The sequence below is a fragment of the Phyllobates terribilis genome, unplaced genomic scaffold (genome assembly GCF_046119375.1).
Source record: "Phyllobates terribilis strain yellow unplaced genomic scaffold, ASM4611937v1 Scaffold_7__3_contigs__length_470593459, whole genome shotgun sequence".
Classification (NCBI taxonomy): Eukaryota; Metazoa; Chordata; class Amphibia; order Anura; family Dendrobatidae; genus Phyllobates; species Phyllobates terribilis.
In genome coordinates, this window is record NW_027362767.1 from 79051959 (window position 1) to 79075534 (window position 23576).

General features: G+C 42.5%; 2 protein-coding genes and 1 long non-coding RNA gene across 3 annotated transcripts in view; 2 read left to right on the top strand and 1 right to left on the bottom strand.

Moving 5' to 3' along the window:
- On the top strand, nt 1-8751 carry PNN (pinin, desmosome associated protein). Its single transcript, XM_073638841.1, has 9 exons — nt 1-210; nt 2395-2472; nt 3782-3853; nt 4110-4182; nt 4274-4368; nt 5139-5214; nt 6199-6354; nt 6435-6573; nt 6729-8751. The coding sequence occupies exons 1-9, from the start codon at nt 8-10 to the stop codon at nt 8015-8017; spliced, it is 2181 nt and encodes a 726-aa protein (XP_073494942.1). The 5' UTR covers nt 1-7; the 3' UTR covers nt 8018-8751.
- Nucleotides 6893-15947, bottom strand: LOC141153746 (uncharacterized). The gene is made up of 2 exons (XR_012247348.1): nt 15802-15947; nt 6893-10792 (listed from the first exon to the last, which is right to left on the bottom strand). It is a non-coding gene; the product is annotated as an uncharacterized lncRNA (long non-coding RNA).
- The window catches only part of DNAL1 (dynein axonemal light chain 1), a 25711-nt gene continuing 18035 nt past the window's right edge, over nt 15901-23576 (top strand). The window contains exons 1-2 of the mRNA XM_073638842.1: nt 15901-16030; nt 21640-21678. Of these exons, the coding sequence (XP_073494943.1) occupies nt 15968-16030; nt 21640-21678 (102 nt within the window). The 5' untranslated portion in view covers nt 15901-15967. The remainder of the gene's footprint in view (nt 16031-21639; nt 21679-23576) is intronic.

Sequence of the window (23576 nt, forward strand, 5' to 3'; positions counted from 1 at the left end):
TTAGTGTATGGCACTGTCGTCACGCCGGGTCGCCAGCTCAGTTTTTTCTCAGTTCTATAACCCGGAAGATATACTCGGGCCGAGTTGGGCGGACAAGATGGCGGTAGCTGTGCGCACTTTGCAAGAACAACTGGAAAAGGCGAAGGAGAGTCTGAAAAATGTGGACGAAAATATCCGGAAATTGACCGGCCGTGACCCTAACGATGCGAGGTACGGAGACCGCTGTGACGGGGAGGTGTGCTGCGTGTGACGGTGGAGCAGACAGGAGGCGCATGGCCCGGGTGTCCATAGTGATAGTGGTGTCTGCCACCCGCTTCACCCCACGTCCTCACCACCGTCATGTGTGACCTTGGCTGCAGCCCTCAGGCTCGCTGGTTCCCTTTAGTATTTCTAATGATTTTTTTGTCACTATTTCCAAGCTGTTGTTCTCTGTTATCAGCCACTTAAGTGTATTTAAAGGGAGGGTGCGAACTGCAGTTTTCTCAATGAGATCTTACAGGGGACTAATGAGGAAACTCCCGCTCTGTCTTTTTTCTATATCTCCAGGCCTCATGTGCTTTATAAACCAAATCTTGTGTTCGTTCTATACATTATCATGCTCCAGTTATGGGGCTGCACACTACATGATCTCACACAGCGACACATGAACGTATTTTGGTCCGATCCAGGCCTTTGTACTAACAAGGCTGACGTAGTCAAGGCTTCTGGAAAGGAATTTAATCTTTTGTCACTCACGTAATTATGATTTAGTTAGAGCTGCAGTTTATTCCATGACTTGGCAGCACATGATCCTCATGGTTTTGTTTTTTAGGACGGCAAAGCGCAGTAGTAAAAGCCAAAATGCGTTTCGCTGTCCTAAAATCTGTAGTGAGATCGCGGGATAAAGCGCAATTCTAACTGCAGCATAATAACGTGAGTGTTGGCAGTTTTACTTCTATAGATTTTCCCCTCATTGCAACCGTAAAAATCCCTGCACTGATCGAATTATGTGATGGATTAGGTCATATGTTCACAGCTGTGAAGTATCTCGTCATGTTACTGGTCATATACCTTAGTAGGGATGTCGAAGATTAATTCCTATCATGTATTGCATGGTTGCCTGTTTTGTGGGTTAAAAATGGGTTCTTGTTTCTCTGAGCATCTTTGTATAAGGCCACGTTCACACTTTCTGTATTTGATCAGTATTTTACATCAGTATTTGTAAGCCAAAATCAGGAGTGGGTGATAAATACAGAAATGGTGACGTGTTTCTATTATACATTTACTCTGATTGTTCCATTCTTTGTTTTAGCTTACAAATACTGATGCAAAATACCGACCAAATACTGAACGTGGCCTGAGATTAACTTCTGGATGTTCTTTCACAATGTTAACTTACATATATATACACAGTATAGTTATTGACATTGAATGCACCGTTTTTAAAGCATTCTTGGTGAGTAAAACTAACTTTGTTAAACATGTACTGTAGACACAGCACACTTGTAAGCCATACCCAAAAATGCAGCAAAGCAGGCTTTTTTTTCCTTACTGCCAAGAGTAGATTTTTGCTGCAGAAGAAAATAAAATGCCACAAAACCACTTTTTAATAATAAATCTGATATCTGTTCTTCCATTTGCATCAGTTACAAATCTGTTTTTGACTTTATTCAGTTTCTGTTCCTAAAAAAAACATAAGACAAATGGAATGTTGAATGTGAACTTAGCCTTACCGTCTATTTGATGCAAATATTTATCCTTTGCATTAACTAAACTGTTAGTCTGTGGGCTTACAAAGTCTGTGTCCATACACTCCTACACTCTGCTTGTCAGAGGGGTTTTTTTTAGTGAGTTACTTAGTTAATTCAGTTGAAAAATGACACATGTCCAAACCGGTTACATGGAGGGATGGGAAATGAAAGGATGCTTAAAAAAGCTTTATTGAAATGTTAGCTGTGCTAATGTGTTCCTTCATATGCCCTAAACTAGTGACTAATTGCATTTTAATAATTGTTTGTGTGCAGAGGATTTCTATCTGCATGAGTTGAATGGATTTCTTAGGTTGGTCCAGTTTGGTTGTTTAGATAACACATTTCCTTTTCTATTCAAATAGTGTTTTGTTTTATTAATGTTAATTCTTTTGTTGGTGTTCTTTTGCTAAGCTATTGTAAACATGGCACAGGTAGTAGAACATTTACATGTGAATCGTATTTCACAAAAGTGATGGTAATGTTTATTCTATCGAGAGTTCAATCACTTGTATTCCTGCTGATGCCTAGAGGGGAAGGGTCTTCTCTGCTGTACTTCCCCCTTCACTACCTTCCCTCTGATATGAACAGCATCTAGACAACACCTATTAGTGTTTTCAGATTAAGAGTTATATCTTGTATTAACTAGATATATGATATTTTCTAGATTGATACCAACAAGGCGAATGACTGTCACAGGCGCAAATGCGATTGGAGGTAGAGGCCGCGGTGGCATTGTGCTACGGTAATTATATATATTTTTTACCATATTAATAGTTTTTTATAAATATATCCTTTTCTATTTTATTACTTTTTTTAACTATTGTATATAATCAATATTTGCATATTCTGTAGTTGCTTCAGTATTGTACATATTACTGATAAACCTACAAGGATGTGGAGATAAAAATGAATAAAAAAATAAATAAAAATAAAATAATAAAAAAACACACACATGTAGCTTGCCTTATCCTGGTGCCGGGACTTGGTGTCCCCATTCATATTAGACTGTCGACTGAATCCTCCTATATAGACGGTTTGACCAATGAGCTAATGTGTATGAGGCACCTGCCAACTGGTGGTCAGGAGAGATGTCTGCCACACACATCCGATTTTGGACTGCTGATCGCATTGTTCTGGATGAGATAAGCCACCAGCTGAAGAGTCAGCCAGCAGCTTTCTCATGGAGAATACAGGAGCGCTCGGCTGAGTGAGAGCTCCTGTGTATGGGACAGTCTACTCAGATGGCTGTCAGCCAAAACCCATCTAATGTTTATTGCCAGCCTTAGTGTGGGGTTATGAGTAACAGAAGGATTTAAAGAACACCAAAGAGCGATTTCCTGTGTCATAAACCCTAGAGTACATGTGTGTGTATATGTATGTATGCATGCTCGTTGACCCCATACTATTTTGGAAAGTGTCCTGAATTGTCTTTTTAACAGCAGTTACACAAAGTATTATTCACATACTTGCATATAGCTGAAAAAAATATATATTATACCATCAGCCTTAGACTGTCTCGACCACTTTATATCCACATAGAATGAACGTTTAATACAATCATTCTGTGCGCATAGAACATCTTGTTATCAGTAGCGCGTCCTGTTTAATAAGGGACGATGTGCTGCCGAGAACAATGAATTTTAAGCTTGCTCATGACTAACAAGAATTTTGCTTGTTAGTCAGATGATTGCTAACCTGTTTACAATGTGATTAGACTTTCTTTTTGGGTACTTTGTTTTATCACAATTTTCTGAAATCGCTGCAAAAAAAAGTTGCCGTTACACTGCGTTTATTTTAGTTTTATTGCAGTAGATGTGAATGTAGGCTGAGACAGTCTGATAAGTGGGGAGATGAGCAGAGTTCTCAAATTTGTTTCTTCTAAATGGACCGATGAATATCATTGACTTAGAATGGAGTTTGTTGAGTTTTGTCATGGTGTCCTGCGTGTGTTTGTTTTTTTTTGTGATTAACATAATGATGCATGAAGTGCTAAGCTTTCCCATCAAACCTGCAGTGTTGTGTGTTAACTTGTAAAATGTTCTTCTCTGTAGGCGTGGACTCTCAGATGGAGGAGGAGGAGGACCCCCAGCCAAACAACGGGACTATGAGGGTGCACTGAGCAGGTAGTTTATTTTTTTCTTTCTTTTTTTTTTATGTAGATTTGTTAATTAGTGATTTCCCAACTTGTTATATTTTGTCCATAATATAGTTTTGGGCGTTTTTGTCAGGAAAAATACAAGCATGTCGCCCTACCCCTCACCTCCTTCCCCTTCATAAAGCTACATTTCTCATCCATGAAACATACCCTTGCATATACATCTTGAAATTACAAAGATAAATAATTTTACTTGAGTTTGAAAATTTTGTTAAATATTTCAGGCTGGGTGGAGAACGTCGGCAGAGGAGAGAGTCACGCCAGGAAAGCGACGCTGAGGAAGAGGATGATAAAAAAGTAAGTGTTTGTAGTTTAATTGATAATGAAGTAAAACCCTGTCGATATTACGAATATTTCAACTGTTTGTGTTTTGTTATATTTTTAACAGCCAGCGTTGCAATCCTCTGTGGTTGCTACCTCCAAAGAACGTACACGCCGAGATCTCATACAGGATCAGAACATGGATGAGAAAGGAAAGCAAAGGTAGAGTATTTAACTGATTGCTAGCAATAACAAGGATATTCATGTACAGGGCTATTGCATAGAAAAATATTACCATGCATTAAACAACATGGCAAGATCGGGGAAAAACAGTTATGTCACGGTGCAGAATAATACATGTTGTGATGTTGCAGTAGAGTGATGATGACTTAACTATTGGGTTTAATAGCAAAATTTGAGATCTGGCCCCTAGCAAATTTCCAAACCCCGTTTCATCATTGCTGGCGACTCAGTGGTGAACATTGTTGATATGTAAATAAGATATAGTAAATCTAAGGTAGAAAGTCGAAAGGGAACTGTGAATAGTTTATTTATTTTCCCCCTCCCCAGTTTGTACTTATGGGGAAAAGTCCACAGACACTAATGATGGGTATTACTGCCCGGTACTGTTCTACTTGGCATAATTTTCTTATTAAAACCATCTGAATGCCATGTAACATCAGCCACGCCTTTGCAAGGGGTAACTGCTTCCATATTCCCTGCAATTGCCACTTTACGGTGCAAGTATTTAACTGAATGTTTTGGGTTTTTGTGTTAGGTCAATTCTGCAAGCACTCAGTTAGGACATAATGTCAAATATATAAGCCATAATAGGGAATTTAGATGTGGATTGTCTTCATGGCAACTCGCCAGATTGCTGCTGCTACTTTATTTTGTAGTGTTTGATCTCTCCTCATATGCTTTATTTCCAGCCCAGTGTAGTTAAAACTAGTCATTGTATTATCTTGTTGTAATTTATTTTCCCCCCCTAGAAATCGGCGTATATTTGGCCTGTTGATGGGTACTCTTCAAAAATTCAAACAAGAGTCTAATGTTGCCACAGAGAGGGTAAGTTTTGTATGTCTTTCCCTAATATATGCGTGCATATACATAAGGATATTTTGCTGTAAAATGGGCAACCATTAGGATAACATTGGTATAATTTTACCATTTCTTTAATCTACCTACCCTGATAGTTTTTTTTCTGCAATTAATAGTAGTACCATATTTAAACAGTAGCTAAACTGCTTTTTTGATATTTAGCTGGGGCTTTAATTCCTTCACCGATCACTCAGCTACGTAGCGTTATTCTGCGCTGTCCGGACGGGCAGGAGCGCTGCTGAGCTGTGCGCTGCGTGGAGTGTCTCAAGATCAGGACTCCCACTGATCTGCAGATAATTAAAAAATACAGAGAAAAAACAATACAGGAGGAAAGTTAAGCTATTCTGTAAAGGTAGCCAAAGAAAGATTGGAGATACTGACTCGGTGTATATATCCATGATTTGAGTCTGTTTGTCTATGCACTGGTGATGGGCAGCATAGAAGATTAGGTGGAACCAGCTCACCTGTTTGACTAGTAGGCATGCAGGAGAAGGGAAGCGTGTGACCACCCTTGAATAGCCAGTCGTGAAAAAAGGGGTAAAAAAAAAAAAACACCAGCTCCTAAAATTCCAATGTTTATTCCATGATCATAAAAATGATAAAGAGCTCAGATAAAGAATGCCTGTGTGCGTTTGAAACTCGTTGCTCTGATCATGTTTTGATTTATCGTTTTTATGACCATTGAATGGCATTTTAGGAGCTGGGTTTTTTCCTTCTTTTTTTAGGACTTGATGGACCACTTACCTAGTGGATCCATTAAAGGCTGTCAAATAAGCAGTGTTTGTCTAAACTAAGTTCTGGTAGCACTTAGTTGTTTTTAGTAAATTGAATAAAATAAAAATACTCCTGAAGTCTGCTTTCCACATTCTTTTTGATAGGGTAGTATGAGATCCTATAACGATCTGCAGTATAATTTTATTTTATTTTTTTCTTACATTTATTGTCTTCCAGCAAAAAAGACGACAAGAAATTGAACAAAAGCTTGAAGTGCAGGCAGAAGAAGAGAAAAAACAGGTGGAAAATGAGAGGAGAGAACTTTTTGAGGAAAGGCGTGCCAAACAGACAGAGTTGCGGCTATTAGAGCAAAAAGTTGAACTGGCACACTTGGTGAGTAATTACACAGCATCGACTTCTGGGTTTGTACATGTCGGCTTTTATTGTTTCTAATGTATCTGTTTAATTTTCAGCAAGAAGAATGGAATGAACATAATGTGAAAATTGTCAAATATATAAGAACCAAAACCAAACCCCACCTGTTCTACATACCTGGTAAATTTTGTCCACCAACTCAGAAGTTATTAGATGACTCACAGAGAAAGATGAATCGTAAGTACATATGATCTGGGTACTTCTTATATGCTGAATATAGTTTTATGACCAATCTGGAACATTGCATGGTAAATGATGGTAGTGTCCATCATGGAGGGCCTTAATTCGATACATTTCCAGATGTTTACCACAGTTTCCTCTTCTCTTTTCAGATATATTAGAAAGCAGGCGGACTGAGTTTGCAGAACAGTTAAATAGAATGGAAGCTAGGCCAAGGCGCCATTCCGTCAAAGAGAAAGATCAAGAAAAGAAGCACGATGAAGAAAATGAAGTGAAGGAGGACCCAGAAGATGGTAAGGTGGCTCGGCATGAGGTAGATGAGGAGACAGGTAACCTGCCCAATGACATAGAGATGGAGGACACTTTTGAAGAAGAGAAAGAGGTTAGCATTACGTTACGAGATGTAGAAATAGTGCAGGAGACCACACTTATGGAAGATGGTGATGATTCTAAGGCTGAGGAAAAGATCGAGGAAGAGGGTAGAGTTGAGGTAGAGGAGCCTCCGATTAGTAAGTGGGAAGAAAGGGAGCCAGAGGTTAAGGAAGACTCAAAAGAAGATGAGGAAAAGAGGGACAATGTGGAAGATGAGGAGCAACTTGAGGCAATGGATACTAGTCAGATAAGTATTTATGAATCATGTGATGAGATTAACCATAGTAAGGAAGTGGAAAGTGAAGAGAGAGCTGATGATCAGTCAGAAAGTAAAGTTCACGAGGAACCAGAAATACAAATAACAAATGAGCCAGAGTCTGAAATAGAAACAGAATCCACAGGAAAACGAGAAAAGGAGCGAGAGCCGGAACTTATGTTTCATCCACCGGCCGATTACGAGCCCCAGACAAGGCTCGAAACACACTACTGTGTGGAAGAGGAGCCGGTGCCTGAAAAAGAGGCAATAACTGTAAATAATACAGAGCCCCAGATAGAGCAGACCCAGCTGACCCCCTCTGAACACAAAGAGAAAAGAAGCAAGAGTAGAGGAAGAAACAAGAACAAAGTAGGCAAGACTAGGAGCCGGAGTAGTAGCAGCAGCAGTTCTAGCAGTAGCTCCACTTCCAGCAGCAGTGGAAGCAGCTCTAGCAGCAGCAGTAGTCAGAGCAGCTCCAGCAGTAGTAGCAGCAGCAGCGGGAGCAGCAGCAGGGATAGCAGCAGCAGCAGTAGTAGTGAAAGTCGAAGCCGGAGCAGAGGCAGGGGCGGGCACGTAAGAGAAGAGAAACGTAGGCGAAGTGTTGAGCGGAAGCGGAGAGAAAGGGAAACTGCAGGAGCAGAGAGGAGTCACAAGTCTTCTAAAGTGAGTAGCAGAGACTCCAAAGGATCCAAGGAAAAAGGCTCGTCGAGGTCTGACCGGAAGAGGAATGTTTCTGAAGGTAGCCGGCCAGCCAAAAGGCCATCAAGGAATGAGAGAGACCGTAAATCGGAAAGGAAAGACAAAAGACGTTGACCAAATTATGGTCTGGACTGTAGTAGAACATGGTGCTGCCTTAACAATAGCATGGTACTAATTGTTTCGGAAAGCACAAAGAATTTTTTTTTTTTAAACATTTTTTTTGCATAATTTTGTAATTTGGTGATTCAAGAGGTGTAAGCTCGGAGGTCTTCAAATAAAAACCGTCAAGGATTTTTTTTTCCCCCAGTATCTTTGCCTCTTATTTGCTAGCCTTAATTTTAATTATACTTTGAGTTTTGAAGTAAGAGTACATCATACTGCAAACCCCACCCCAATCTACGTAGATAAACTGGTAGCCTTGAGAAAATGAATCCTTCTTACACTTTTTTTTTCTTTAAATATACATGTACAGTCATAAAATACTGATAACAATCACTTTTTTTTTTTCTTAATCTTTCATCCTTGCCTCCTAAAAATCCAATTACCGTTAGTATTTTAAAGGCTAGCATAGAAAGAGATATAAATGTGGCATTGTTCCCCTTTATCTAACAGTCTGAAAAAAAAAAAAGTTTCTGCACTTGGTCTGAGCAACCTCTCAGGATGACATTCTAGTTACCAATAGACAAATGATGTGTACAGATTTCGTTTTATTTCGTAAAACATGTTTGGAGTATGGTATAATGACAGCCAAACATTTGTCTGCTTTGAATGTGTTTCAACATTTTTTTTTTGTAAGACCAATTGCGATTGTTCAGCTGTTATGTGCAAATAAATAACTTTTGACCAAGCGTTCGCCTATTTCCATTTGTTGTCGGACACTATTGTGGTTTAGGCTTCTTGGAGCCAAATTTAACTGGGCAGCTGCAGAGGATCTCTCGTAATAGAGTAATTGCATCAGCGTGGGACGGCACACTGATTAAATGGCATTTTCAAAGCAGTGGCTTATGCCATTCAATTTACATGAGAATAGTAGGCCATTAATGAGTGGTGTTCCTTCCTCATGGACCCCAATAATGAGGCCATGGCTTTTGATTGCAGTGAAACTCCAGTTCTTTGACTGGATTGAACTGCAATACCGGACAGAGCTACATGGGTATGGCTGTGCCTGGATAATCGATGAAAGTGCCACGGCCCCTTTGTTCTGCTAATCATTGTTGGTCCCTTGGATTAGAACCGATTCATTAAAGATTAAATGGCAGAAAACAGGCGTAAATAGGTTTTTGAAAAGTTTCAAACTTTTTGCACAACGTGAGGCGTTTTGACATTTTTGCCCAGCTTCAAAAAGTTGGCAGAGGCAATGCATGGCAACCCCCACTCTTCAAATTAATTCGTTCCTTACTCTTGCTTTTTTGATTAGAGTAAGATTTGTTGTGGTGAGGCGCATATCACTTTGAGCTTGTTTCATTAAGAGGCGTTGTCCTCTTAATGATTAAGGCTTTTCGCACTCCACCCTGCCCCCATCCCCATTGGTCTTGATGAATTGGGGCCATAGTCTATTCTTAAGACAGACCATTATTTTGGGACATGTTCAGACTTGGTTCATTTTCCAAAGCAAATCCATTAAGGAAATCTGCAGTGGAAGTCCTACATCGGAGAGATCACGTAGATCCCGCCACTTGCCACCAATTTATCAGGGGACACAACTCTGCTTTCTCCAATCGTCAGGACACTTGCGCAATTGACTGAGTGGTGGACGAGGCTGCAGCTGTTTCCACTACTAGGCCAGTTATTGGGGAGTTCACAGTGAGCAATATGGTATATACATCTCCAATTCCAATGCTTGCTAAGGATGGATATATACCCTGGTACAATCACTGCCAACTCCACAATAACAAAGGGAACTACTGGCTGCCATCACCAATCATTTATTCAGGCCGATTGGACACTTGTTACTGGTAGCGTATAGCTTCAGGGATGCGGTTTACAGAGCAAGAGAAAGCGCTATTAAATTTTATATACTTAATGCAGAAAGGTAGGCATTGTTAATAAAAATATATAAAGATGATGCAAAACGGGAACAAACAATACTGTATATACAATCACATGTAATAAAGGGGATAACGAAAGAAAAACTACTAAACCTGTGTCACGGAAATGGCTCAGAGCTTAGCGAAGGGAGGTACTCCTTAGGAAAAGGGGACAGGACTACAGTAAACTGTCCCTTCCAAGACTGACAAATGACCGAAACCCAAACTCATGATTTTTATTAGATCAAGGTTATGCCCACATACCCCCCCTCCCCCTTGGTGAGCTCGTATGATGGTTGGTCGTGGGATGTGCTAGGTCTTTTAGAAGTTTGAGATCCCCCAACTTTCAGGAAATCTTTGCCCCTGGAGGTCCCAAGGGGGAGATGTCTTCATGTTTCCAATCACGATTTTACCTTTCTATAGAGATGAAATATGGCATGGATAGCATCATCCCTCTGACCTGGTATTAAGTTGGAGGCGTTCGGCTCGTCTTACAGTGACGTGAGTTAATGTGTTATGTTTGTCACTTCGCTACAATGCTGAAAATATATCTCCCATAAATATCGGATTGATACAAATCCCAATATTCATCACGGACCAGGAAGTCTGAGATTCCTTTGAACAAAGGAAGCCCCTGTACTTCTCCACCTCGAAGTATACAAATCCTAGTCTTGTTGGCTGGTTCTCATCAGATTCCCTGAGGTAATTGAACAGGAGATCCTACTTCAATGGAAGTCGTAGTGCCAGCTTTTTCTTACTTCCCCAGTTATAGAATTAATTATATGTTCAATATGAGACTTACTGTTTCTACATAGATTTTAGGATTCAGCTAGTCCATTTTTAATCACGGGATATCATTGACCTAATGGAAAAGAGAAGAATTAACTGGGTAGAAAGGCAAAATGAGCAATTGTAAGTACACAGTGCTATATAATATGATTATTGCAAAATATTAAGAGGATATAAACGTTGATAGGAGGACGAGTGCTTCATTAAATGTGAAATAATCCTTATGCTCGTGTATATGAAATTAGGATACATTAGGCAACTAAAGAATAACAAATTATTACTTTGTTAGAGGCAAGAAAAATGTAGCTACGGATTTGTGCGACTTTGATACAGGCCAAATTGTGAAATCAAATTTCAGAAGTCCAATTCATCATTTTACATCTTTTTTTTTTTTTTTTGCTCAGCCACTCTTCTTTTTTTTTTCTTATCTTGTGGTATTTGACTTATTGTTTGCGCTAAATTATTCAATATTGAGTATTTTACTCATAATCAAAAATGCTTTTTATTGTCTGTAATTTTTAGCTTTTTTTGTGTGTAAAAATGTACATAATTTCATACGTACATGAAACACGCTGGGGGGTTCGCTGGATTACATTTGCATACAAAAAAGTGATGTTTTAAATAGTCACAATTGAATTGGCTAAAAACATCTGGAAAACCCAAACTTTGCCTAAAATGACTAACATAAAAAATAATGAAAAACAGACCTTTAAAAAACTGCAAATTAAAAGAATAAGGAACAAATGAAAAATGCTAGATAAAAAAGGCACAAATGCAATAATGAATCGAGCCCTGTGTCTTTTCAGTGTTCCCAGTATGCAGTGGTTAAAGGCAACCTGTGACTGGATCCTTGAGGCTCCTGGTAAATACTAGCCCATCTGGTCCATTCCCACAGAAGAGCTACTGTGACACTAATTGCTGATCAGCTTCTGATTTTAGGACCCCCCCCTTTATTATCCTTGATTGCTTGGACCCCAGCAGATCTTGAGAATAGGGAATCCTGAGTCCTGTCCCCCTATAGGTGGGTAGGTATACAAAAAAAAAACCAAAGGATGCATTGACCGTGTATTCAGTACATGAAAGGTTCTATTTAAATGCTGTTCTTCTGTAAAACTATAGCTCCCAGCATGTTCAGACAGCGGACCTAATTTAGGAGGAAAATGAAGAAAAAAAAAATCTCCCATTGTGTCCTGATTTTGGCCACTTTTCAAAAAGCAATGAGGCCAGTGCATTATTAATGCAGTCACTCTGATGCCTGATGCTCCATGTGAACTAATTAGACCTTTATAGCATACTTGATTACTTTTAGAACCGATCTTCTGGGGCTGCGCGTGTGCTTCACACTAGATTTCTCCATGAGCCGTGCTGCCATATACAGGAGCAGCCGCCTGAATGTGTGAACTTCAGGCTTCATCTGATGATTGGTGCAACACACAAGTTACCTGCCGCAAGGCTTCACTGCTGTTTCTTGGAGCCTTTTGCTGAAAGTTAGCAAGTTTACCCCATGGTGATATAAGTTTGGTTTACTTGAACTGCTGCTTTCTTGCCTGCTCCTGCTGTGTGCCTGCCTGTTGCTGCGGCTTTCTTGCCTGCTCCTGCTGCGTGCCTGCCTGTTCCTGCTGCACCTCTGCCTGCCTGATCCTGCCTTTAAAGAAGTAGAAGGTCTCATTCAGATGTCCGTTCTTCACATACTTAGATCTGTATTTTCCATGGCTAGAACAAGTACGCATTATAGTCTACGAGGCTGTTAATATGTCCGTGTTTTTATGCAGCATGGGCCTGATTTATTACATTTGCGCCTGTTTTTTTTGTGTAGTTTTTTGGTGTGTTTTCAATTGTGCTTTGTTCTTTTAAAGAGCCACTCTAGTGGTTTTTTTTATTTATTTATTTTTTTTTTTTATTGCGCCGCTGGAGTGGTGGTGTAAATGTAAGTCCCTTGTCTCATACTCACCTGCCGCCACGTTCATCTGTTTTCACGGTCGCTCCCGTCAGTCTCTGGCGAAAAGTGACCTGCTGCCAGCTCCAATGTTTCATGGAGCGATGCGGAGGTCTCATTTCAATACAAGTCCTATGAGAGTCTCATTCTGGCTGTCATACACTTGCATTGAGAGTATGTGACCTAGCTTCTGACTTCCGGCTAGTCAGAAGTTGCGGTCACAAAATGGCACCACAGGACCGGAGTGGTGCGAAAAACAGTGAAGTAGCCAGAGGGTGAGTATATGGCAGGGGGCTTTTACATTTATAGCACCACCACTCCAGCACTGAAAAAACAAACGCTGGAGTGGTGCCTTAATCCCTTTACAGCCTATGGCGTATTAGTATGCACCAGGCTGTCACCCCCTGTTCAGCTCGGGCTCCAGTGCTGAGCCCACACTGAACCGGGCACATGTCAGCTGATTATTACAGCTGACATGTGCCCGCAACAGCCGCAGGTGGAATCGCGATCCACCCGCGGCTGTTAACATGTTAAATGCCACTATCAATCTGACAGCGGCATTTAACATCACCGCGCCGGAAGCGCATCACTTGCCCCGCCCATCGGTGGCCCCGTCACGTGATCATGGGTCACCGATGCGTGGGCATGACAACCCTGGGTCTGCAGCAGACTCCAGTGGTTGTCATGTGCTGATCGCTATGAGTGCCACCTAGTGGTCGGCGCTCAGAGCACAGGACAATTTCTGCTACATGGAGGTGATTTGCTCGTCATCACCTCTATGTAGCAGAGGCGATCAGACAAGTGCTGCTTCTAGTCTCCTATGGAGACTAGAGAAGCAAGCAAAAAGTGAAAAAATATAAAAGTTTAAATCACCCCCCTTTTGCCCCATTCAAAATAAAATAATAATAAAAAAAAACCACATACACATATTTGGTATCGCTGCGTTCAGAATCGCCCGATCTATCAATATAAAGAATTAATCCGATCGGTAAACGGCGTAACGAGAAAAAAATTTGAAACACCAGAATTACGTTTTTTTTGGTCGCCGCAACATTGCAATAAAATGCAATAACGGCCGATCAAAACATCAGATCTACCCCAACATGGTATCAATAAAAACTTCAGCTCGGCACGCAAAAAATAAGCCCTCACCCGACCCCAAATCCTGAAAAATGGAGACACTATGGGTCTTGGAAAATGGCGCTTTTTTTTTTTTTTAAAGCAAACTTTGGAATTTTTTTTTCACCACTTAAATAAAAAAGAACCTATACATGTTTGGTGTCTACGAACTTGTAATGACCTGGAGAATAAGAATGGCAGGTCAGTTTTAGAATTCAGAGAACATGGTAAGAAAAATAAGAAAAAAAAGGTGTTATATCACTTTTTTTTGCACCGCACTTGGAATTTTTTTTCCCCATAAACGATATGGTAAAACCAGTAATGTTGTTCAAAAGTACAACTCGTCCAGCAAAAAATAAGCCCTCACATGGCCATATTGACCAAAAAATAAAGACGCTATGGCTCTGGGAACAAGGGGAGCAAAAATGGAAAATCCGAGGGTTGCAAAGGGGTTAAAGAAGCCCTCCTCTCATCAAAGTTTTTATCCTCTTAGTATATTGCAGTCATCATATTATACCGCACTGTGAACTTCAATACATTATGCCTTTCTACAAGTTAATTTTTCTCTGCTCTGTTTAGCTACAGGAAGTCTCTTGTCCCTGCATTTATCATCCCCCCCTTCAACTTCTGATCCAGCTGCTCCTTCCTCCCCTCTGCCAGGGACTTTTGCAGATATGACTTTCACAGGGAAAATCAACCTCCTGTTTTTACAGAGCTTAGAAGGATGCAGCTAGTCTGTTTTTAGTCATGTAATGTCATAGATCTAATGGAAAAGAGAAGAATTAGCTGGGTAGAAAGGCAGAATGAGCAATTGTAAGTACACAATGCTATATGATGACTGCAATATATTAAGAGTAGTGATGAGCGAGTATGTTCGGTTAACCCTTTCGGCGAGTATGCTCGGGTGAATACCGAGTAGCTTCAGCGTACTCGATGATATGTTTGAATCACTCCCGTTTGACTTTTTGACAGCTTTAATACATGTGAGGAATGCTCACATGTATTAAAGCAGTCGGCGTTCATAGCAGATGAGCATTTTTGTAACACATAGCCTTGCTATGTGTAACACAAGCGATCAGAAGATCCCAGCTTCTAGTTTCCTGTGGAAACTATTGAAGCATGTACAAAGTAAAAAAAAAAAAAAAAGGTTTAAAAATATAGAAAAAATATAAAAGTTCAAATCAACTCCCTTTTCAATATATAAAAAGAATTAATCCCATTGGTAAACGGCGTAACGAGAAAAAAAATCAAAACGCCAGAATTACGTTTTTTTGGCCGCCGCAACATTGCAATAAACTGTAATAAGGGGCGATCCAAACATATCTACCCCAAAATGGTATCAATAAAACCGTCAGCTCAGCGCACAAAAATACACAAAAAATAAGTCATCACCTGGCCCCAGATCCCTAAAAATGGAGACGCTACAGGTCTCGGAAGATGGGTTTTTTTTTTTTTTTTTTTTTTTTACAAACTTTGGATTTTTTTTTCACCACCTACATAAAAAAGAACCAGAAGCTATACATGTTTGGAGTCTACGAACTCGTTATGACCTGGAGAATAATAACGGCAGGTCAGTTTTAGCTTTCAGTGATCATGGTAAAAAAAGAAAAACAAAACTATTGTGGAATTGCACTTTTTTTTTTTTGCAGTTTCACTGCACTTGGAATTTTTTTCCCTTTTTCCAGCACACAATATGGTAAAACCAATGGTGTCATTCAAAAGTACAACTTGTCCCGCAAAAAACAAACCCCCACACGGCCATATTGACTGAAAAATATAAAAAGTTATGGCTCTGGGAAGAAGGGGCGCAAAAAAACAAAAGCGCAAAAACGGAACAACCCAAGTGGGGAAGGGGTTAAAACTTTTTATTTTTAACGAACGAGAAAAACAGATCTTCATGAAGACATAACAAGAAAAGGTGGGAAAAGAGTATTCCCATTGGCAACCAATCAGAGTGCAGCTTTCACTTGTTCTGCCATACTGTGGTTGCTATGGACAACCCTAATATTTCACTGCTGCTTTATTACATATAACTAGCCCCTCGCGCTAGGTCAGCAGTCTGTCTCAGTCTGGGGAGGAGCCGTCCTCCATGCTGACTGTTTCCACAAGCCGAGCTCCAGTGACTTTCTCTTTCCGGTCTGCATTGTTCTCCTCTCAGGGCTTCCGCTGTCGAGTTCTGGCATTACAGTGCGCATGCGTGCTCAGGATACTCGTCTCCTAGCAACCAGCTGCGCGACTTGTAGCAACGAAATCATGGTGAGTACCGGCGGCGGAGCGCTGTGCTCCCGGTAACGTGTCGGTTTACGGCCGGAGCAGGCGGCCTGGTTACTCGGGCGGTGCCGGGGATGAGGCTGTGGGCGACATGGCTGTCTCTGCCCATATTAAGCCGTGTGTTACCCCGGGGCTGGCGCCTGTGTTATGGCTGAGCCCAGGCTTCCCACTATGTGGGGGTTTATTCTGGGACTTGTAGTGTGCTGACCCTTTATATCCCAGATTGTTAGTAAACACTCCTATTCCTGTGCTATTAGTGCTGGTTCTGGTTCTTCTGTACTAATAGTGGTTGTTACGTTGTTATCGCCGCCGGCAACGGAGCGTTATAATGTGACGTATAGGGCTGACGGAGAGCACACGAGGTCGGTCCTCCAGACGTATAGGGCTGACAGAGGGCACACGAGGTCGGTCCTCCAGACGTATAGGGCTGACAGAGGGCACACGGGGTCGGTCCTCCAGACGTAATAGGGGCTGACGGAGAGCACACGAGGTCGGTCCTCCAGACGTATAGGGCTGACAGAGGGCACACGAGGTCGGTCCTCCAGACGTATAGGGCTGACAGAGGGCACACGGGGTCGGTCCTCCAGACGTAATAGGGGCTGACGGAGAGCACACGGGGTCGGTCCTCCAGACGTAATAGGGGCTGACGGAGAGCACACGGGGTCGGTCCTCCAGACGTAATAGGGGCTGACGGAGAGCACACGGGGTCGGTCCTCCAGACGTATAGGGCTGACGGAGCGCACACGAGGTCGGTCCTCCAGACGTATAGGGCTGACAGAGGGCACACGGGGTCGGTCCTCCAGACGTAATAGGGGCTGACGGAGAGCACACGGGGTCGGTCCTCCAGACGTAATAGGGGCTGACGGAGAGCACACGGGGTCGGTCCTCCAGACGTAATAGGGGCTGATGGAGAGCACACGGGATCGGTCCTCCAGACGTAATAGGGGCTGACGGAGAGCACACGGGGTCGGTCCTCCAGACGTATAGGGCTGACAGAGGGCACACGGGGTCGGTCCTCCAGACGTAATAGGGGCTGACGGAGAGCACACTGGGTCAGTCCTCCAGACGTATAGGGCTGACAGAGGGCACACGGGGTCGGTCCTCCAGACGTAATAGGGGTCAGTCCTCCAGACGTAATAGGGGCTGACGGAGAGCACACGGGGTCGGTCCTCCAGACGTATGGGGCTGACGGAGAGCACACGGGGGTCAGTCGTCCAGACGTAATGGGGGCTGACGGAGAGCACACGGGGGTCAGTCCTCCAGACGTAATGGGGGCTGACGGAGAGCACACGGGGGTCAGTCCTCCAGACGTAATGGGGGCTGACGGAGAGCACACGGGGGTCAGTCCTCCAGACGTAATGGGGGCTGACGGAGAGCACACGGGGGTCAGTCCTCCAGACGTATGGGGCTGACGGAGAGCACACGGGGGTCAGTCCTCCAGATGTAATGGGGGCTGACGGAGAGCACACGGGGTCGGTCCTCCAGATGTAATGGGGGCTGACGGAGAGCACACGGGGGTCAGTCCTCCAGACTTAATGGGGGCTGACGGAGAGCACACGGGGTCAGTCCTCCAGATGTAATGGGGGCTGACGGAGAGAACACATTTTTTTTTACTTTGTGGAAATGTCGCTGTTCTAATTTGTTCTTGCACCCCTCCGTTCCTGAGATACTTTCTCTCTGTATAAGTATAGTCTTTTTCCAAGTGGGCGTGTTTCCTTAATTCTTCTTTGTGCTCGTCTTCTTGAGCACCACTCCCACTTGGCTAAAAAATAAAAGATGATTTATATACAGGGAAGACGAAGCCGTGTCTCGGGAGCAGAGAGGCGCAGAAAAAGAAAACAAACCCACAAAAAAGTCAGATTCAGGAGAACGGTGGCAAACTACATATTTGTGGCAAGCGACAGGTCTTCTTTACCCCTGAAGGCTGTTTGCACGTTAACGGGAATCTGTCACCCCCTGGGACTTTTCAGACCTCTAATATGGGCGTACAGGTGTTTAGAAATGTGAATCTATACTTACCGGGATCCGGCCATGGGAACTACACTATTTATTTATCATCACAATTGAAGTCACTTTGAGGGGTCTATGTAACAGAAAATACCCAAAAGTGACACCATTCTAAAAACTACACCCCTCAAAGTGCTCAAAACCACATTCAAGAAGTTTATTAACCCTTCAGGTGCTTCACTGAAATTTTTGGAATGTGGAAGAAAACAATTAACATTTAACTTTTTTTCCACAAAAATGTTACTTTTGACCAATTTTTTTTTTATTTTCGCAAGGGTAACAGGAAAAAATGGACCCCAAAATTTGTTGTCCAGTTTCTCCTGAGCACAACGATACACCATATGTGGGGGAAAACCACTGTTTGGGCATACGGCAGGGCTCGGAAGGGAAAGAGCGTCATTTGACTTTTTGAATGTAAAATTTGCTGGAATAATTATCGGACACCATGTCACGTTTGGGGAGCCCCTGATGTGCCTAAACAGTGGAAACCCCCCACAAGTGACACCATTTTGGAAACTAGACCCCTCAGGGAACTTATCTAGATGTGTGGTGAGCACCTTGAACCCCCAGGTTCTTCACAGAAATTTATAACATTGAGCCATAAAAATAAAATTTTCACATTTTTCCCACAAAAATGTTTTTCAGCCCCAAACTTTGCATTTTCATAAGGGTAATAGGAGAAATTGCACCATACCACTTGTGCAATTTCTCCTGCGTAAGCCGATGCCCCATATGTGGGGGAAAACCACTGTTTGGGCACACGGAATGACTTGGAAGGGAAGGAGCGCCATTTGACTTTTGGAATGTAAAATTTGCTGGAATAATTAGCGAATGCTATGTTGCGTTTGGAGAGCCCCTGATGTGCCTAAACAGTGGAAACCCCCCACAAGTGACCCCTTAAGGAACTTAACTAGATGTGTGGTGAGCACTTTGAACCCCTAAGTGTTATAAAGTTTATAACGTAGAGCTGTGAAAATAAAAAAATCACTTTTTTCTCGCAAAAATTATCTTTTTGCCCCAATTTTTTCATTTTCACAAGGATAACAGGAGAAATTGGGCCCCAAAATTTGTTGTGCAATTTCTCCTGAGTACGCCAATACCCCATATGTGGTCAAAAACGACTTTTGAGGCACAGTGCAAAGCTAAGAAGGAAAGAAGTGCCATATTGGAGTTCATATTTTGCTGGACTGGTTTGATGGGGCCATGTCACATTGGCAGAGCCCCTGAGGTGCCAGAACAGCAGAACCCACCATAAGAGACCCAATTTCACAAACTACACCTCTCAATGAATTCATCTAGGGGTGCAGTGAGCATGTTGACACCACATGTGCCTCACAGAATTTTTCACCATTGGGCAGTGAAGAAAGAATAATTACATTTCTAGCCCCAGATTTTACATTTTCACACTGGAAAATGGGTACAAAAAAAATTTGAAATCGGGTCACCATGGCAGCGATCAGGACCCCGCGATGACGTTTTGGGGTCTCCGATCCAAGAGCAGAGGAGCTTCTGTCCCTCTGCTCGCCCTCTAAATGCTGCAATCGCAGCATTTAGTGGGTTAAAGTGCCGGGACTGGTGCGGGCACCGCTCCTTGCACTGAATGCCGGGTGTCAGCTGTCCGAATCAGCTGACACCCGGTGGCGATCGCACTCGCGCAGCCTCTGTGCGGGCTCGATCGCTGTGCTGTAATAATACGTACCTGGTCCATAAGGCCCATGGCACATGGACGTATTATTACGCACAATATCAGAAAGGGTTTAAAGGGAACCTTTCACCAGGTTTTCCCAATATAAACTAAAGCCACCACCTTTTAACTGCTCTATTACCGCAGTCCATCGACCTGTATGTAATCCTCCAACTTCCCCTGCATGTGTAAAAACAAAACAAAAACCTTTTTATACTTTTGGAATACAACTGTCTGCTTCGTTGTCTTCTTTTTTCTTTTCTCTGCACCTACTAAATCCCTACAGCTGTCGTACAGTCTTGATTGATGTGGATGACGCGTCATGAACAGATCTCTGCGAATCTTGCTGCACCTGCACAGTAGAAGCGCAAGTGCAATTTTCTCTGCCCACTTAGGGTAGAGCATAGTCCTGTAATGCGCATGCACCTTCACCGACTTCACTTTCGGTTAATAGGCGCCAGCAGGAATAGAAACAAGTAAAGCACAGAAAGTTGAGCACATCAAACATAGAGGGCAGTAGTTTCAATACCTCTTAAATAGGATTAGGGAAGCAGTAGTTTCAATACCTCTTAAATAGGATTAGGGAGATGATGTCATTGATTCACGCCGAGCAACTTGCAAAACCCAACGTGGAGCACAACAATGGGCAATGGACCTAGGGGAAGGACGCGGAGCCCAGGATACTGGGACAGGTGCATAATAGCCGGAGAGACGAGTACAGTGATCATCCAGCCCCGGCAGCCGCGCAGAGATTGAAATGAGCAGCAGGGCACACACGTGACTCCCTCTCCATTTCAATGGCAATTGGTGGGTTTCTTATGAGTCCAACCTCTACTGATCCCCTATTTGTGGATTAGTGATGACTGGTAGTAATTGGAATACCGTACCAATCCTTCCTGTTCCTGGAGTTGTAGTAATATACAAAACCCCTTTAAATTAATTATAAACTTCAAGAATAGTGCTGCAGATGGTTCACTTCTTACTGTCATAAAATGAATGGAATGGCTAAGAGTATCCCAAATAGAGGCTAATACAGGTTAATTCACTCGCTACTTTACCCGGAAAAATTGCTGTAACTTCTAAAAGAGACAATCTATCGTACTCAAATTTGGAGTGTACATACTATGGTTCTTGAGAAACTGATGTTTTAAAGCAGGTATTGAAAATGTCCATCATTCGCATCCAAGCACGCCTCCGTATTGTTGAATGTATTCCACAGGACGTCTGGGGTCATAGCCTGAATTTCTCGCTGCATGTTCTCTTGGAGTGCCTGTAATGGTCGTGGCTTGTTACTGTATACCCGCCTTTCAAATGGTGTCAAAAGGAAAAAATCCGACTTAACGTTTTCGGACGACCTCCATCATGTCTATTTAGTAATGTTCCAGCTTATTCACCAATGACAGAATACACGGTTTGGATGGTGGATTTCAACCTCCAAACTTCTTTGGACACTCACTTTGGCACCTCTTTAAGGACTTAGTTTCCGAATAAATTTTCACAGTGAAAACACGCTCCTCCAAGCTATATCTGTACATTGTTAACAAATGAAGAAGGAATTCGGCAGGAGTGAAATACAAGCACCACACAAACTACAGAAAGTTGTGCAGCAAGTCTATCTCGTACTGGAGACAACCGGCGGGCGTCAAGTCGGCGAGACCACTTGGCGCAAGGATGTTTCTAGTCGATGTCGCTGAGGTTTATTGCACTCGCACTTTTCATGAAATAAAGTATGTACAGTCCAAATTTCAGTACGGTCGACCGTCTCGTTATAGAAGTTACTGCAATTTTTACGGATAAAGAAGTGAGTGAATCACCCTGGACATCCCATGTGTTTCCGCATTGAAATGTCTGCTCAGGACAACTCCTGTCCCCCTATTTTATTTGTTCCTGTCTTTTATCTTAGGCTAAAGCAACAACTATTAAAGACGCTCTATCCAAATGGGTAAGTTTTTGTTCTTCTGTGTCACGTTTGTTTCTAATGTAGCAGTGAATCTGCTGCAGTTTTTAAAGGCTTATTCCCAGAATTGCATTATTTTTCACAAAGCGCAGTAAATGCATACTTATTAATGTAAAGACTAAGCCCATCATAATGTTATAGTAAAGAAAAGAATAAAAAATGTTGAAAAATAAAAAAAAAACATTATACTCACCTTCCGATGGCCCTGGTCTCCACTATGGTGCGTCCAGTGTCTTCGGCGGCTCGCGGTGCTCTAAAAAGGGCCTTCAATGACGTCATTTAGTCATGTGACAGGTCACGTGACCGCCGACGTCAGCGGTCGCGTGACCTGTCACATGACTAAGTGTCGTCATAGAAGGTCCTTTTACACCACCGCGAGCAGCTGAAGAGCCAGCAGCGCCGCCAGGAGCAAACAGGGGGCCACCACAAGGTAAGTATATGTTTTTTTTATTTTAATTCTTTTTTAATTACAGGTACCCGGGTCTGGAGGAGAGTCTTGAATTGGCGCATTGAATCGCATAATATCCTCATGTGTACATGTAGTCATGCGGATGTTATTCGGTCCAACGCAAGTCAATGGCGGCGATTTCACTGTGATTCCACAAAATTAACGGTTGTGCTGCGGATTTTTCCACAGTGATAATCCGCAGCGTGCGCACAGCACATGTGGATTATCATTGGGAAACATGGCAGACAACTCAACAAGTGTTTTCAATGCCTTTTCGCGGCGGAATTGCATTAAATCCACATCATGGGCACACAGCCTAACAAGTCACCAATTCTGCATTTATCACCCACTCCTGGTTTCGTCTCCCACTCCTGAGAAAAAATACTGACCAAATACTGGTAGTGGGGCCGTGGCCTTACCATACTAATCTAAGTGTAGAATCCACATTATGCTCCTGTACAATACCCTGCCTGACCGATTTTATCTTCTGCCATCTACAACAGTATGGCTATGTTCGCACATTGCGTTTGCTTTGGGGGTTTTTTATGCAAATTTTAAGCTGCATTTTACAGTACCAGCAGAGTCTGAGATTACAGAAATCTTGTGCACACACATTGGTTTTCTTTCCTGACTGATTTGGAAAACTGTTGCGTTTTTGCAAACTGCAGCATTTCACTTCTTTCAACGTTTTTGCAGCGTTTTTTCACCTATAGAAAGCAATGGGGAAGTGCAAAAGCGCAGCAAAAAACGCAGGTGTTAGGTTTTGCCGCAAAAACCTGAGTAACTTGAATCATGTTTTTTTTATGCACTAAACTTTATCCGCATGCACAAGAGACAAATGTACCCTGACAAAAACGCAGGAAAAAAACTCAGCAAAACCTGCTTTTTGTAAGCAGCTTCTTTTCTGCCAAGAGAGCAGGTTTTGCCTGCAGCAAATACGCAACTTGTGAACATAGCCTATAGCTGACAGTGTGGTTTTAGAGCATTGTTAGCTGGAGCTGGTTATAGTAGATCCCAGCTTTCTTTCCCATACTCCACAAGCGCAGTGAAGAACTGTGTGAGTTGCCTGCTGCGGCCAGATAATTTTTGTGAAGTTGAAAATGCCGCTCTATTGGTGCATATAGCAGAAGATACTCTTCAGTCACATGCGTCAATAGTGCGATGTGCAGTTTCACAACAGTTGTAATTCAGCAATAGGTAACAAACAGAATTTAACTAATCTCAGCCCTTGTATGCAGCCCCATCCTGCATTATATCCTACTTTCTATCCCCTGTATACAGAGCCTCCTACTGCAGTACTTCTTTTCTCTCCGCATCCTTCTGCAGTGCATCTATCCTCTCAGCTCCCTCCTACAATATTTCTCTCTTATCAGTCCCTGGATTAAGCCCAATCCTACAGTATATTCTCCTTTTTTGTCCCCTGTATATAGAGCCC

What these genes read in the sequence shown, in the direction of transcription:
- PNN (XM_073638841.1), top strand. Translation starts at nt 8, where the DNA reads ATGGCACTGTCGTCACGCCGGGTCGCCAGCTCAGTTTTTTCTCAGTTC. An exon ending in AGGAAGAGGATGATAAAAAA is followed by an intron (nt 4,183 to 4,273) that starts GTAAGTGTTTGT and finishes TATTTTTAACAG; the next exon opens with CCAGCGTTGCAATCCTCTGT. An exon ending in CTCACAGAGAAAGATGAATC is followed by an intron (nt 6,574 to 6,728) that starts GTAAGTACATAT and finishes TTCTCTTTTCAG; the next exon opens with ATATATTAGAAAGCAGGCGG.